This window comes from Sarcophilus harrisii, chromosome 2 (assembly GCF_902635505.1).
Source record: "Sarcophilus harrisii chromosome 2, mSarHar1.11, whole genome shotgun sequence".
Lineage (NCBI taxonomy): Eukaryota > Metazoa > Chordata > Mammalia > Dasyuromorphia > Dasyuridae > Sarcophilus > Sarcophilus harrisii.
This window is the reverse complement of record NC_045427.1, coordinates 484516359-484533938: the sequence shown is the minus strand read 5'-3', so window position 1 is coordinate 484533938 and position 17580 is coordinate 484516359. Positions and strand designations below refer to the sequence as shown.

General features: G+C 39.2%; 1 protein-coding gene across 3 annotated transcripts in view; it reads left to right on the top strand.

The window, feature by feature from the left end:
* The window catches only part of DDX31 (DEAD-box helicase 31), a 94634-nt gene that overhangs the window by 30625 nt on the left and 46429 nt on the right, over positions 1–17580 (top strand). For all 3 annotated transcript variants that reach the window (XM_012553940.3, XM_031954883.1, XM_031954884.1), the window contains exons 14-17: positions 460–636; positions 4220–4279; positions 12328–12378; positions 14856–14995. In XM_012553940.3, the coding sequence (XP_012409394.1) occupies positions 460–636; positions 4220–4279; positions 12328–12378; positions 14856–14995 (428 nt within the window). The remainder of the gene's footprint in view (positions 1–459; positions 637–4219; positions 4280–12327; positions 12379–14855; positions 14996–17580) is intronic.

Below are 17580 nucleotides of genomic sequence, written 5' to 3'. Positions count from 1 at the left end.
TAAGGGGAACTGAGGCTAGGGGACTTGAGTTTTTTGTGTTTTTTTAAGGATTATGGTTTTTATAGTATTCATTTATTGTATTTATATAATGTCTTTTTCCCCAAGGGACCCTTGAAAGGAAAATTGTAGATGGAGGAACTCAAGAATGAAACCTTTAGAGTTAACTACAGACATAAACTGAAGTAAACAGATGCTTACTGGGCCTTACTATGTCACTGAGCCTCACTAAAAAAAATCTACTCTTCACAGAGACAAACAAACCAATCCTGTGTTAGGATGTAGCCTTCGAATAACCTCTCTCACCTTTGTCTCAAGAACAGAGTGATTCCATTGCCCATGTTTTCAAATCCATGTCAGCATGGCCAGTCATCTTAGCTTCTGATTCATTTTGTATGTTAACCTGATCACAAAATCTCTTGTCTTATTTTGTTTGTTTTGTTTTCCCTGGGATTGAAACAGTTTGAAACAAATCAGAAGCTGATTGTCTTTTTCTCGAGCTGTGAGCTGGTTGAGTTCTACTATCACCTCTTCCTCCAGACCCTGCTGAGCAGCTCTGTGGCCCCAGCATCAGGGCAGTCACCATCTGCCTCCTCCCGATTAAAATTCCTGCGTCTGCATGGCAACATGGAACAGGAGGTAAGCCCTGCCACCTCTCACCATGGGACAGAATCTCCCTGAGATTAGAAACTGGGGAAAGGCCAGCCCAAGTCCCATCTAAACTGTCCTCCAATTTCAGTGTTCAGGTTTGGGGAAGACTTATTGTTTTGCCTAAAATGAGCCTCCCATCAGAGATAGTAAATAGATTGGACTGATTGATTGATCTAGGCAGGGGAGGACTGTGGTTCCCTCATCTGCACCAAGAGCTGTGCTTGGTTGCCCCTTGTTGCTGGCCTCTCCTCCACCTAAGAGATCTAGCAGGCCCTAAGTTTGGCCTGAATCTACCTCAACCAGCTGTTAAGGCAACAGAGCACCACTAAGTAGCTGGCACCAGGGAAGGGTTTTGCCTTTTTAGTACCCAGTGTGTAATTAGTGCTTGATGTCTTCAAATTAAGAGCATTAATGGAGCTAAATTGTGGATCCCATATGGTACTGCTGAGCATGACTGCTGTCATTGTCAACAAGATACAGCGCTCTCTCTTTTTAAAAAATCTTTTTGGGAGTAGGTACAGTGCACCAAAGGGACTTTGGGTCCCATCTCCATTCCTGGCAAAGAATTTCATATCTTGTCTGGGATCAAGTGTGTTAAGTTTTGCTTTTTTAGGCACTTGGACAGCTCTCTCATTCAACCTTGTACTCTAACTAGGTCACACATTTAGGGAAGCTGAGCCAGTTTGGGAAGCAAAGCTTTAGGCAAGCACAGTGGAAGGGTGGAACAATGGATTAGCAGAAAGTGGACCTACGGGATGTTATCTCAGAGAATAGATAAGTAGGCTGGATGAGAAAACTTGTAATGAAATGGTAAAATCAAACCAGCAAGCTGGAAGTAAGATGATTTGGGCAAATGCTGTGTTTTGATTGAAATAGAACGTCAAAGCTTAGCAACTGGATACAACCTCCTCATTTTACAGATGGGGAAACTGAGGCTCAGACAAGGGAAAAAACTCCCCTTAAAGTCACAGAGCAAGTTAATATCAGAACCAGAACTACTAGAATCTTTATATCCTAACTCCCAGTCTCTCTACATCATGTTACCTCTTATACTTTTCTTAATCCCTCAATGGAAGAAACAGTGTAGGGTTTTCTGATTATCCAACCCTCATTGATCTTACCAAGATGGGCATGTTAAAAACCCTTGCTCAATTTGGTCTGCCCCTGGAGCACCAATCAACGTCTATGGTCTTGAGAGACCTAAGACTTGGATAAAGGAACATTTTGGAGGTTAGAGCTCTGTTTACTGGTGGAAGTTTGTCTGAATTCCAAGTTCTGCTAGCCAAAAGGTAGAGACAAGAATAGAATTACAGAATTCTGTAGCTCTATATTTCTGTCCTGTCTTTAGAAAGCAGTCATCTTATTTTCATTTCTGGAATTCGTTGACTAGTAAGTAGTAAATGCAATAATATTGATACCTCATTTTAAAATATTACTTTAAATAAAGGATTGGGCTTCTCAGTGTCTGCAAAGTAGGTATAAGTTGAGTGGTTTTATTTCAATTTTTAGTGGGGAAATTTGCTTGAGGCAAAACTAATAATAGAACCTAGTTTGTTGTTCTGTCCATTGAATTTTATGTATGTTTCCCCAAATGATTCTTATCAATGTGTAATAGGGGGAAAAATATGTTGGAGGGAGACTTTTCATGGTAGATTTGATAGAAACTTAAGAATTTATTAATTTCTCCCTACCCCTCACCTCCAAATCATTTTATTTTATATAAGTCTAGATGACATAGCACCAATTCTTATAAACTCTTTTAGGATTTAAGATTGTGGTTTCAAGTAGAATATAGGATCCACCTGTTTTTGCTTTTCTTCATATCCCCAGTGCTTAGCACAATGTCTGGCAGATAGTAACTGCTTAACAATGCTTGTTGACTATGTGACTGATAGGACTGTGCTCCACTTAATTTTTTAAAAATTTGTCGTGTATGATTTTAGCTGAAAGAGCTAAACTGGAAATCAAGACACTCAAGTTCTAATCCCATTTTCTGTCACTAACTCCCACTGGAAGCTTGGGCAAGTTACTTTTCCTGTTGAGACCTGAGCCTTCCCATCTGTAAAATGAGACGGTTGAGCTGGATGGTCTCCATAGCCCCTTCTAGATCTAAAAATCTCTTTGCCTGGGCAATAAAACATGCTATTTTTTTCTTGTCTAGTTTCTGAATCTTTAACTTTTATACAGTGTATATTAGGGATCTTGGTGAGTGAGTAGGATGGACATTCCTAGTACAGGCTTGAGATTCATTAGTATTTAAGACAGCCGTGGCACAAAGAAAGTCCATGGAGATCAGGCCCAAATCAAAAGGCTGAATAGCTTCTGGATCTCTGTGCATCATGTTCCCTCTCAGGTGTTAGAGAAATGTGTTGCCAGAGATCGTTGCATTCCTGTGGAGCTTAGAAGAGATGCTGCTTTTTACTTAGACCTCCCCCCCACCCTCCATTTTTCCCCCCAGCAAATGGACATGGTCTTGATTGCTCAGAAGTCTGTCTTGAACACCAACAAAAGTCATCCTTCAGGGGAATGAATAAGGGAAACGAAGTGTTCTATACTAATCAAGTAGTCTCTAACTTTTTTTTTTTATTCTGGACCCTTCTTTAAAAAAATCAATCCTTGTTTAATGTTAAAAATATCTGGAAACCCCTCACAAATGGTAGTAGTGTACCATTAAAAAAAAAAAAAGGACAGAATTCAGTAGTGCTTTTAAGTAAATTTCTGTTTTATTAATTCCTATGCCATATAAATATACATTTGAAAAAATAATAATAGTTATATAAAACCTTATTCATTTCAGCCTACAGAAACCATGTTTGCTAAATAAAAATCAGAATGACAATGCTTGGTGCACATGTGGATTTTTCAAATGTCTTACAAATAGTCTAATCTTGCTAGTCCCCACCTACATGTTAGAAGTCACTACATTAGAACCCTTGTGTTTAAACTTATTCAGAGAAATTTCTGAGCTGGTAACTATGCTCATGGATTCATAAACTTCCAGATGAATAGATCTTAGAAAGCATCTAACTCAAAGCCCTTGTGTTGTAGGTAAGGAAACAGGTTAGAGAGATAGGACTTAAGACTATCCAGCTAAATCAGTGGCAGAGCTGGAACAAGAACAGCCCTTCTCTCTGCTAAGTTTTTTGATCTGCACATAAAGTTTCCGATCTTAATTTTGGTTTTGGCCATTTTCAGGAATGTATTTATTAGAGTATATTGCTAGTAAGATCATGCTAATGAGTACCTTTTTTGAGGGAGGGGGCAATGGGGAGAAAAAAATTAATATTCAACCCAAAGCTTGAGAATCTTGTGTTCTCCTTGATTTATAGGCAGATTCTTAAGTGAATGTGTTTTACTTTTTCCACTGATAACTTACTCCCTAATTTTTTTGTTATCTTTTTCCTCTGTAATAAAACTTTAATGGTCTTCCTACTGTGAAATCTTGGAAGTTCTTTCCCTTTTCTCATGGCAGAGGCCCTCTGTGTTTTAAAATGGACAGAAAACTAGAAAGTTGGGAAACATGAGAAAATTTGCACAGCTGAAAATAAGAACCTGTAATTCTGTTTTATAGGAAAGAACAGCAGTTTTTCAGGAATTCTCACAATCCAAATCAGGCATTTTGCTTTGTACGGTATGTATTTTTTGCTATTGCCTGGGGAAGGGAGGAGAGGTTGGGTTTTGGGGACAAGGACAGGGTCTTGACATTTTGTATTTTCATCAGCCCTACTGGGAAAGGGCATACTCCTGCCCCCTCTGTGTTGAAGGCTTTCCTGTAATACTGATTTGTGGCCTGCCAGGGCCTACACATAGCCTGCTACAACAGTGTGGAGGGCCGGGCTATTTGCTCTCTAATAGTGGCAGCTGTTGGTCTGAAAATGTGTGAATCTTGGCGATTTCTACTCACCGAAAACTTGTAAATTATAGCTATCGGGAGTAATTAGAGCTGAGAAACTCTTTCCAGGTCTGAAATTACTCTGCTTGTTTCTGCACATATTTTCCTTAAAGGAAAATAGATGCAGTTGGGCAGATTTGATTTGCTATTTTATTAAACTATCATTTGCCCTGCAATTTTCAGGGCCAGTTCATTCAGCCTTCCAGTATATTATCTGACCTGTTTAATGTGCTAGTCTAAGACTGAAGAACCTATATCTTCAATGCTTCATACTCTCCAGAGATGTACTTATACTCTTCTAAGACCAAAATAGACTTCTCTGATTGTATATTTTGGAGAATACAACTTTAATCCTCAATTGATTATTTGAGTAGTCTCTGTATGCACAGTAATGAAATTCAGTTGTATTGCACAGTATATAGTGAATCTAGTCAACAAATCCTGGGTAGGGACATGGAGAAACTTATCACACTGGATAACTTTCTAGGCTGTGTTCAGTACAATTAATTACATTTTTAAGGGAATTCATTGTTCCCTTAAATTGAATTAGAATTGTCTTCCTTCTCAATTATCTTACTTAAAGTTTGTGAATGAACTTTTGTTTTCTTAGGATGCGCATATAACATGTTTGTCAAATAAAAGACCTGCCTAATGACCCACTAATTCTATTTATCACAGTAAGTAGAGTTGACACTTATAATCAGAGGAACTGTAACCAGATGCCAGTCAGAGTAGCTGTGTCTCTGCTATCCTGGCATGTTGCCGTCACAGATCATAGATCATGGATTTAGAGTTGGAAGGGACCTTAGAGGTCATAGAATCCAACCCCCTCAATCCAACTAAGCCTGAGAGAGTAAGTGCAATCACTTGCCTGTGATTGCACAGCTAATAAGTATCTGGGTCAGGTAGGAAATCCAGGTACTCCTGACTCCAAGTTCAATGCTCTAGCTACTACACTACACAAGCTCTCTAATAGGTTCATGCCCAGTTTTGTAAAAGTAGGGAGTCCATCAAGTCATAATGATAAAGGCTTGTATTTTTTTTAAAAAAATATTCTCACATTGGGGCCTTTTTTGTGATCTGGACTCCTATTGCAACCTGATCAAGTCTTTGAATCCTTTGTCAGGATACTAGGGTGGTGTTTTTTTCTTTCTTTTTAATTCATAAATGAAAGAAATGCAAAATTTCAGTTGGAGGTTAGTGAAAAAAAGCTACAATTTTTTCCCATCCATGTTTTATAGATTTCCTGAAATCTATCCATGGATCCCAGGTTAAGAACCCCTGATCTAGAAGGATAAAGACAGTTCCAAATAATTTAGGGTCTTGACCAAAAAAGAAAACTTATATTCTATGAATAGCATAGACATAATACAAGAAACTCAGTGTTGAGAGGACAAATGCCAAAATCTGTTTTCTGATTTTTTAGTTTCTTTGTTTCAATAGCACTTTCTTCACAGCAATTCTGTGAGATAGGTGACAAGAATTATGTTCATTTTACAGTTGAGAAAACTGAGGCTCAGAGTCTATTGTTATATATCTAGTGTCAGAACTAAGACTTGAAATGAAGTTTCCAGATTCCAAATCTATATTTCTTCCTCTACCCCCACAAATGGTTGTATCAATAGTCATTTGTTCTTATATCATTTGGAAACATTTAAGGACCATATTTCATACAGATATCCTGATTCTAAATTCAACACTTTCCCCCACTACACCAAGATGCTAAAATTGATGTATTTGCTGCTCTTAAGAATATGCTGCTTGCATACACTGAAGTATCTTGGGGAGTGGGCAGTGTTGTGTACTGCCTATATCAAAACTAAAAAGCAGTGGGTTACCTTGTTTTGAAGTTTTAAAGGCTGCAAGTAGGTCAGACCAACTATAGGATATTTCAACTCTGTCTTTAACAGTGCTGGAAGGTTGAATAAGTTGCAAAATCGTTCCTTGGAAATTGTCTCTTTTTTTTAAGTATGCAAATGCTGCTGTGCTTTATGGGTATGAATGAGCAGCAAGTCTCAAAGAAAGCTACAAGTAGCCAAGGTTCAGATAGTTTTTTCAGTAACTCCACATGGAAGGAAAGATCATTGCTTCTGAAATGAAATTCTCAGTTGGGGTCAAGAGCATGTGATGATTTCTCTGGGCTCCCTTGGTTATGAGCAGTACTTGGTGCTTGCTAAAGCAGCTTTGGAAAAGGTTCAAAACTACTGCCAACATCACAAACTTTGTCCTAAGTCACCAAATTTTACTCTGACTTTCTCACTCTTGTCTGTGGTGTAGCAGCGATTGTAGCCAAAAATAGAGAGCATCATTGGTTTAACCAAGCATGGCCCACAGCCCTGGTATTTCTTGTATGTCAATTATACTTCAAGGAGGTGGAATTTTGTAATGATTCAAAATCCCTTTGTAATGTATGGGTTTTAAAAGCTCTTGCGGGTAAAAAATTTAGCCACAAGGGCTTAAAAATCATCAATCTTTGGCCAAGCTGATCATTAATTTCTCCTACCTTAAGTTAAACTGGTCTTTAAACAACAGACATAGAACCTGTTCTAGGACCCCATACCTAAAACCTTTCCTGCTGGGGCTGATTGATCTTTAAGAAACTTGAATCATTTCTATGCCCTATGATGAGGCACCAGAATAGAATTTCATTTGAGTAGTGACGGTACATTAAAAATATTTTTATTGTGGCCTCTCTTATTTCCCTAATATCTAGGGCTTGGGCTAATTTCATGGCTATGTTAATATGTTCTAATTATAGTGTGACCCACATAGTCCTAGAATCACCATCCTGCCACTCTTAACCTTCACTCTGAAATGCAGCCTACTGATGGACACCTTGTCCTGGTTATGGGGAGCTCCCTATTTGTCAGTTGCTATGCCAGGGTTTAAACCCGAGTTCTGCCATAATAAAAGATTGTGCTTTTCTCCAGTGTCCCTGCTGTCTCACCTAACATATTTGTTTGTTTAACCTGAAGCTTATGGTACCCAAGAGCTGCAGGGCACACTTGCCACACTGCCATAGATCATGCCAGGGTTAGGAGGAGGGATTGTCACCCTGCTTCCTTTTAAGCAGCCTGTTGCTTGCCAGGCTATCTGAATGCTCTCCAGGAGCCTCCTTAGTGTTAATGAGGAACGAGAGCCACGTCAGGACAAGGCAGATGGAGAATTGGCTTCTTTTGATAAAGAGGAAGCGTGTCGTTAATTGTTCTTTGTCCTCCTTCTCCTCCCTACACCACTCCCCCATGTTGTGCCTCGTGGCATTTTATTTTATCACCCCAAGAGTCTCAAAATGAGATCTCAAGAATGGGTGACTCTACAAAGAATTTGGGAATTATGTAACCACCAAAGGTTACAGTAGCATCTCCTCTACTGTCAGAAAAGTGTGTGTGTGTGTGTCCGTGTGTGTCTGTGTTATTCATACTGAAAGAATTTGCAGTGTTCTTTGAATGCAGTAATAATTCATTTAGATTCATGCAGCATCCTGTATGCTATGTTCAAGACATTATATAAGATGCTAGGAGTGCAAAGAAGAAAAGCAATGGAGTGTCTTCCCCAAAGGGGTTTACAAACTAATTTAAGTTTCTTAGTGTTTTGTCTGACTCTATGAAATCAGGGACCTTTCTGATATAATTCCATATAATTCTTTTGGAGCCTATTATAGCTCTTTACCCACAGTGGTACTTACTACTTAAAGTTGATATTAATTGAGTTAAATCTAACATATGTTTATTAAGCTTCTACTGGGGGTAGCTAGGTGGTGGTATCTAGAGTTCAAAGTCAAGAAGATCTGAGTTCAAGCCTGGCCTCAGACACTTCCTTGCTGTGTGACCCTAGGCAAGTCACTGAACCTTGTTTGCCTCAGTTTGTCATCTGTAAAACAGGTACATACTAGAGAAGAATGTTGCAAACCACCTCAGTCTCTTTATCAAGAAAACCCCATGGACATGACTGAATAACAACAACATGTGCACTAAGGCATTGCTAGATGCTGTGGATACAGAGATTTAAAAATTATGTGAACCTTGCCCTCAAAGAGCTTGTGATCTAATAAGGTGAAATATGTATGTACATAACTAATGAGAAAACAATGAAGGGCAAACGAAAGGATTGTCTTCCCCTTGATTGGGAAGGAGCTGCCAATCAATAAATAGACTGTCCGTAGGCATTTGGCAAGGTAATTTTCTGTGCTGGACAAGTTAGAACTAGTAGTATTCTATATTCACTGTGTATATAGGGATTGGCAGAAAAGAAGCATTTTTAAGTTCCCACTCTCCAACATGAAATTGAAGAGCTCAAGAGTAAGACAAAGTAATTAGGCATAAGTAAAAAATAATAATAATAAAATGAAAGAGGAAAGCTTTTAAAAAATAAAACTTTCAAGTTTATGAAATGGAAAGATAAAAAAAAGAGAGAAGAGAGAAACAAGATCTTGAGAGAGTGATCCAGAAATGATGTTTCCAAACTCTCTATGTCCTTAAGGCCCACAATTAATTCTGCCTGCTGATATGTGGCTTTCTCTGATTGTCCTTGATGTGCATGAAAAACAGTCACCCTTTTCCCAAAGAACAGAGAGCAACAATCTCATTCTGGCTGATTGGTTATGAATCAATTTTCCTTGCTGCCCAGAGCACATGGTTCTTTTAGGAAGGACAGTCAAATAATCTGCTAATCTGCCCTGTTTTCCTCTAGCTTCATGATTTCCTTTGCCATCATGCACCTTCTTGTGTCTGTTTGATTTTTATTTCCTCTCCTACTGGTATATTTCCGCGATGCCAAATAGTCAGGAAGACAAAGGAGGTGATCATACCGGGTGAAGGGGATGCTGAAGAATGGAAAATTCCTTCCTCCAAACTGCTTTAAGTTTTCCTTCACCCTTCTCAAGGATGTGTCTTTTAAACAAAGTTCATCTTCATGTTATTTTTTTAAATGGAAAGATCACTTGGAGATCGTTTGTTGTTTACTCAGTCACGCTAACTCATGTTGCCAGTTTTTTGGCGGCTCCAGCCAAGAGCTCTCGCCTCTGACAGTTTCTGCACTCTCTCCTTCCTCCTCTGATTACGCAGCCCAATCTGTCACCCGGACAACGGGGGCCTGTACCCTGCTGATGGCTTTCCACACTCGGCAATAATGACTTTTGGCAGGCCTGGAAGGCGTCGGAGGCGAGTTCTCTCCGTCCCTCACTCAGAGAGCCGGCAGGCCCCCTCTCCCTGTTAGTTAAAGCACTTTGTGAGGTTCTTGGGTAAATAAATGAGTCATTTTAATCCAACTGACAGGTTGGCACCTGAGCAAGCTGCCTTCCATCTGTACTCCTAGGTCTCATAGAGGCAGCCAATTGTCAAGCTAGGGCCTTCAAGACCTCACCATTGAGTGTCTTTCAGAACTGACTTGAGCAATTCTTTTGCCCTAATTAGATTGCATGAGTGGAACTGGAGGAGAGGATTCTAAGTTCTAAGGGACAAGCAAGGCACTAAACACCTTTGCTGAGTCACAGGGTTGCATCCATTCAGGCATTTAATAGGCATCGTGACTGCCCCGTTAAACTGGTTGCAGCCTACTTGTAGGCTCTGAAAAGGCAAATATGGTCACTACAGTTCTACAGTATGAGCCAAATACAGAAGGACACGTGTGGGTCCCTCATGTGTGTGAGGTGTGGTTGGTGAGAATGTATTTTGGGGATGGTTTAAGGTAGGGCTTTGTTTTAGTGTACTATATTTGGCTTCACTTGAAATATTGCAACCATCGTTAAAATCATATTTTACATTAATATAGTGCTTTAGGATTTTCAAAAGATTTTTGCATACATTATCTCCTGATCTTTATAACCTTTGTAGGTAGGCAAAGTAAGTGTTCTCCTCCACTTTTTTTTTTTTTTAACAGATCTGAGAAAACTTAAACTTAGAGAGGTTAATTAACTTGCACAGACCTCATGTTTCTTGGTTCCCTTCTCATATACCATGCTATACATTAGCTTCTATGAAGGAGAAACAGTTTGGTCAGGGACCAGAGGAAACACTTGGTATACTTCAAAAAAGTCATTTTCCATTGGCAAAAGATAACATCAGTAGAACATTAGTAGGGTGAGTCTTGTCCAACTGTCCACAGATAAAACTGTGATTGGGTTTTAGAACTTTGAATTACTGTTCTGAAAGACTCCTGGGATGCTTCATAATTTATCATTCCATTTTGTTTGTACTTTGAGTGAGTTTCACGAACATCAGGTGCTATTTTAGAGTTTTATCTATTTCTCAGTGAATTTACTAAAATGATGAGCATTAAATTTTTTACAAAGCTTGTCTGAAAGGAACAGGCAGCCCATTGTCTACACGCATCTCCCGCCGAAGAGCAGTTAAATAAAATAAATCATTTCTTAACAAGAGCTTAGCAGATTTAAGAGCCCGTCAGTTTCTTAAAGACATCAACCATGGTTGGTATAGAAAGCAATTCCTGCTCTTCTTCAGATAGTGCCAAACTCTAAATTGTGCTCTCAAAAGGCCGTCAGCTCAGTAACATCAGCCTTCAGCTCTTTAGCATGTGTGGGAGTTTTATGAAAACACTTCAGTGGGTGGTTGACACACTTTTAGTATATTAGGTTTCTGCTTATTTAATAAATGCAGTTTTGCCACCAACTTAAAAAAAAATCCACATCCTGTCATGTGTTCTGGTGGAAGCTGGTGGAAGGCATCAGGTTCTGATGCCTTGTCAATGGCAATTCTAGGTAAATTCAAGAAAGAGTCTGGGAGTCCATATCCTGGGTTTAGTCCTTTAACCACTTCCAGATACTTAAAGTTTTTAAGTGATGCTCTGAACCTAGCAATACCTGCTAAAAAGTGAGTATTGTAATAGAATTACATAACCCTATATTCTAATCTCCTTAACAAGCTGGCTAAAGATGGAAAGGTACAGAAATTCTTGCTCTCTGGAACCCTTGTAGAAGGCCAGCTGGAAGACAGAATAAGTCTTTTCTCTTCAAAGTTTGAGGGATTCTCCAATAGAACATTTCAAGTGATTAACAGGTTTGGCCTGTATTTTAATTAAGCTGTCAGATGTGGCAGTACATGGCTTGCTGCTTCTCTGCCCTCTGAGGCCAGAGGCTAATCAACTGTGGATTCTCTAAAACATTTCTATAGCTCTCCCCTAAAATCATAGATAAAAAGGAAAATTCTAACCTCAAAAAAAAGAGATCTCTTGTACCTTTGAAGATGGAGCATTTGAGGGGGAATTATAATTATAATATTATAATAGGTTATCATATATTATATATTATAATAGGTTGAGAACAGAATGGAAGAAGGGAGAGTGGAGGCACTTACTGTACATGACCTTTTTTAACGAGTTTATAAGAGGGGGGAATATGAGGAGTGAGGGAGAAAAAATTTGGAACTCAAACTCTTACAAAAATGAATGTTGAAAACTATCTTTACATGTAATTGGAAAAAATAAAATGCTTTTGAGAGGAAAAAAAATAAAATCCTACGAAAGCACTGTGTTGGGTGTTGTTAATGGGCATGTGATGGGCATCATATCCCTATCCTACCTGCCTCACCAACTTGAATGAAAAAATAAATGAGAGAACTCTTTACAAAACATAAAGAGCTATTTATTTAGATGAGATATTGTTATAATATGATGTATCTGATAATTAGTTGGCAGTTTTCTCTTGGGTAGAAGACATTGGAAACTGCATTCTCCACATTGTCTTTGTTCCTTCAGGCAAGTAGTTCCTGGCTGGCCTGCCACTATTTTCTGTAACTATCTTTTCTTTAACTGTGATCTCTTCTATTTTAAAGGACGTTGCAGCTCGGGGCTTAGATCTCCCTCAGGTCACATGGATTGTTCAGGTAATTTTTCAGTTCTTATGGTGTGGGCATGAGGTAATACTGTATAATCACATATAGATCCTTCAGTCCTAAGTAGAATAATTATTATTACCCTCTTGGGTGTTGCCTGGGTAACCAGTCAGTAACCAGACTTATCAACACAGTTCTCTTGACATCTTTCCTTTACTTAGCCTACCTTTTGGCTGCAACAAAACAGACAGAATATACAATCAGGTAAGGGAGGTGGCAGGCTCTCCGGCTTCCAGGCTAATGTGTGTCAGAAACTAAAGTTTCAACAAAGATATAGTCCCTGCAACCTGAAAGAAAGCTACGTGAATTACCCAGGCCCCCGGGAGGCCTCATTGTGTCCACAAGGAGATAGCTCAGCTGTCCTGAGAGCTGTGTCCATGTACATTGACCTGCAGGGAGCAATTAAGTTCCTGACAGCATCTTACAGGTACCTCTAGCTACTAGAAGCTTTGCCAGAGGGTACAGGTGTTAGCACTAGAATATGGTGGCTTTTGTTTTGTTTTGTTTCTTTTCGTTAGGCTGCTGAATGGTATTTTAAAAACCGTTTCTATGTGAGAGCCAGGAGAAATGTGCCTTATTTATGTTAGTCATGGTTTATTCACATTTTAATAGCATTATTTGACTGTGGAAAGAACACTAACCTACTCTTTCCAGATGATCACTTTAAGACTAAATTGATTGTTTCTTTTGTCCAGAAGACAGGGGGCAAAGTTAATTTTAAAGTACACTTGGCCAAATATGTGCAACAAATTGATCAATTCAAGGCTTCTTACACTGCGACAATTGATTAGTTTGAGATGCCTGGCCTTCCATGTATTAGAGTCAGTTTGATATTCTTCTATTTGGTTTCTTATCAAGAAAGGTTTACTCAAGGAATAAAAAGGTAGAAGTAACATACAGTTAACTCTTGATCAGTTTACCCAATAAAAAGGCTCATTGGTAGAGATAATGTAGCATAGTGTAGCAGAGAAAGAGCTGTCCAAAGTCAGGAAAGCCTCAGCTTGGAAGTTCTCCCTTGATCTACCCTGACTTGTGTAGCTCCTGGCAAGCCACTCAATCTTCTGGTGTTCCAGGTAACTCCAAAGGTGCTGACCTACATCAGTGGAATGATTTTGCTCATCAGGGAATTCCTACGTCATTAAAATCTATTCAGAGATCCAGTCCCTATCCCCGATGAAAGTCTTTGCATATAAGTCCAGTATGTTGTATTCTTCCTGTTTTTGCCAGAGGCTTGGGTTCTGACACCAATCTAAATATTCAAATAAAAAGGGGAAATTGCATTTACATAGCTTTATGAGGAAGCATTGTAGAATAGATAGACAATTGGATAAGACTAGGCTTAGAGTCAGGAAAACCAGTGTTCAAGGCCTGCCTTTGACACATACTTACTATGGGCAAGTCACACCAATAGAAGGCTTTAAGTTGCAGATGAGTTGGTTCTCTGCATCTTCAAGGGAATCAGAAGTTCCCTAGACCTGTGAAATCATCAGTCTGGACCAAAATAATGTACTTTAAGACTTGCTAAGCACTTTCCCGACAAACATCCCTGTGATAAGTCACACCAATAGAAGGCTTTAAGTTGCAGATGAGTTGGTTCTCTGCATCTTCAAGGGAATCAGAAGTTCCCTAGACCTGTGAAATCATCAGTCTGGACCAAAATAATGTACTTTAAGACTTGCTAAGCACTTTCCCGACAAACATCCCTGTGATAAGTATGATTCCCATATTATAGCTGAGCAAAGAGACAGAGAGAGGTTAGATAATTTACCTAAGATTCTACAGCTTTTAACTAGTGGCCCCAGAATTCAAACTTTCTTTTCACTGTGACCAGAGCTGCTTTTCTTCAGTTTTATGACCTAGCTAGAAAGGATATAGCTACAATTCTAATCTACCTAGGGAAAATACCCAAATATGGAATACTAATACCTCCAGAGACATCCACATAATCCACATATCCATTATGGGGCATTGTACTTTCTAATGCACTCCTTGGGATTAGGGTACTTTCGGAGCATTCTATTACTAGGCTTTTTCTTCCTCTAGATTGCCCAGTACTCTTTTCTGCCTCTATGCCAAGGAAATAGGCCAAGGTCATGTGACTTGACTGGAGAAATTTATCCTTGTGCTTATTTTCATTCTGGTTGACTATCTCTGTGAAAGGATGTGAATGGGAAAATGATGAGGGAAGCCTGTGGAGAAATAAAATTAAAAGGAAGATATTGGGACAAGAAAATGTCTCGTTTATCTGAAACTTGGCCAGTGTCTGTGTTTGGATGTCAGAACCCTGTTATTTTCAATGAGGCCTGAAGTTTCAGGGTTGAGTGATTTCTTCTTGTGATTGTCTTAGAGTAACCACAGCCCCAGGAGTTAATTCTTGGGATACCTGGAGGCAGGTAAGGGGGATTGCACTTCCAATTAATGCCAATCCCTTGATCTGTGAATTCCCTCATTTTTGTTTCCCTTTTTAGTACAATGCTCCATCTTCACCTGCAGAATACATCCACCGGATTGGGAGAACCGCCCGGATTGGCTGCCATGGGAGCAGCCTGCTCATTTTGGCTCCTTCGGAGGCAGAATATGTCAACTCGTTGGCTTCTCACAAAATCAAGTGAGTCAGAAACCTGAACGAGGTTTCGGCTGATCTCAGCTAATTAACTTTCTGTCGCATTTTCCAGTAGATGGGCCTTGTAAGGCTGACGATGAACCATTAACCCTTGTGATCCCTAAATGAGTCCCAGAATAGCCAGTGGCAAAAACTAAAGCCTGTAATATCTTCACTGTAAGACAGTTTTTATTGAATACAAGGATAGGTGATGGAATGATCTATTGTGCTTAGTTTTCCTCAAGAAACAAAGGTCTGCATTTAGTTTCTTTTACTAGTAAAACAAGTCTCTCATCTCCATCAGATCCATGTCTCCATTGCAGCTTGTTCTATCACCTACTTCACATTTTTCTCTTCTAAAAAGTCCACAGAAGAACCAATGATGTTTTAAATCTGAGTAGCAACATCCAAACAGGATGGGATTAGAGAACTGATCTAGGGTGAGATGTAGGGAATAAGCAATGAAAACCCTCATTTTGAAAGTTTTACCTTGTACCTATTTTTGTACTTTATGCATTTTTATACCAGGCTCTGAAGATAGATAGTTTAGATAGACATGATGTATGTCTTCATGGAGCTCAGTATCTAGTAGGGTACTTTGTGCACCAGACATTATATGCCTTAGAGAGGCACAAAAGAAAATGCTGTATAAAGTCTAATGGGGACTTCTTTACTTGGCATTTGGTCCTACCCTGGTAGAGCTTTCCTATTTACTAGAATTAGATATCAAACTTTTAAAGACAAATTTATATTCAACAAATACTTATTAAGTGCCAGTTGTTTACAGAGCACTGTATTATCTACATACAATGTCTAGGAGACATGCTATCCTCAAGGAGCAGAGAGGTAACTCTTAATTTCGTTTGTGACAGATATAGTTTGTAAAGCAATGCTTTCTTTGTGGTTTTATTTTGATTCCATTTTACTAAAATTCAAAAAAGGTGATAAAATTACAGAATCTCAGAGTGGAAAGGGACCTCATCCAAGAGCATCTAACCCGCACCTGAATAAGAAACCTTTCCATGACATAACCACTCAAGGGTCATATGGCTTTGGCACAGAGATTTCCAGTGAGAGAATAACTGCCACCATCACCAGACAGTCCCTCACACATTGAAATAGCTCACCTTGCTAGGAAGCTTTTCTTTATTCAAGTCAAAATTTGCCTCCCTACAACTCCCATCTGCGCTACTGCTAATTCTTTCCTCTGGGGCCAAGTTGGAAAAGTCTCATCTGTCTTCCAGAAGCTAACTCTTCAAATACTTAAAACAGCTTTTTTATCCTGTCCTCCCCCATCTTCTCCAGGCTGAATATCCCAGTTCCTTCAACTAGTCCTCATATGTCATGAGCCCAAATCTCTTTACCATGCTGTGGCCTTCATGTGCATATCCTCCAGCTTAGCAATGTCCTTCCTAAGGTAGAGTACCTGGAGCTCAATGGAACACAGGGCAGAAGACAGTGGAATTTTTACTATCTAGTCCCAAAAGCTATGCTTGTCATAATATGCATTAAAGTACATTAGCTTTCCTGACAATCATATTAAACCATTGATTCATGTTGAGATTGTAGCCTATTAAAACTCGAAATTGCTTTTTGATGATTGTCTAACCATGCTCCCTTTTGTGAATGACTTGTGAAGTCATTTGTTATAACACAAATGTTTACCACCAGCATTTACATTCATCCCTATTAAATTTTCTTTTTGACCAATAGTTGGATCAACATAATATTAAATATCTCTTGCTATATACCAATCTCTGCACTATTCATAGGAGATAGAAAAACAAAAGTGAAAAGATCCCTACCTTTGCAAAAGTGAAAAGATCACATACAGCCTTTTGGGGGAGATTGGGGGAGATTGGGGGAGATTTAGGCATATGGATAAATATAAACTTGATAGAAGGTGGTTTTGATAGGGGACAATGTGTTGACATCTGGGCTACCAGGATACGTTCCAGGCAGAAGGTAGCATTTAACTTGAGTCATGAAAAAAGCTAGTGATTCCAAGAGATAGAATTGCAGAGGGAGTGTATTCCAAGCAGAGGGAGACAGGCAGTGCAGAGATAGTGGGATGGCAAATAAAGTATCCTGGATAAGGAAGAGTAAGAAGGCTAGTTTGAATGGACCATAGAGTGGAAGAAGATTGGAAACAGTTTGGAGCAGTTAGATGGTGCAATGGATTGAGTATTAGGCCTGGAATTAAGACTCATCTTCCTGAATTCAGCTTTGGCCTCAGATACTAGCTATGTAGCCCTGGGCAAGTCACTTGACCCTGTGTGCCTCAGTTTCCTTGTCTGTAAAGTGACCTGGAGAAGTGAATGATAAACCATTCTGGTATCTTTGCCAGGGGATCATGAGTAGTTGGACATGACTGAAAAACTACCAATCAAGATTGGAAAAGTAGTTTGGAGCAGGTTATAAAGAGCTTTAAATGGTAGTAGTTCATTTAATTTTATCAGTGAGAGAGACTGGACTTTATTGAGTAGGAGGAGGTGACATAACTAGACTTACACTTGAGGAAAATCATTTTGTCAGCTCTATGGATAACTAATTGGAATTGGGAGAGACTTTCAGCAGGGAAACCAATTAGG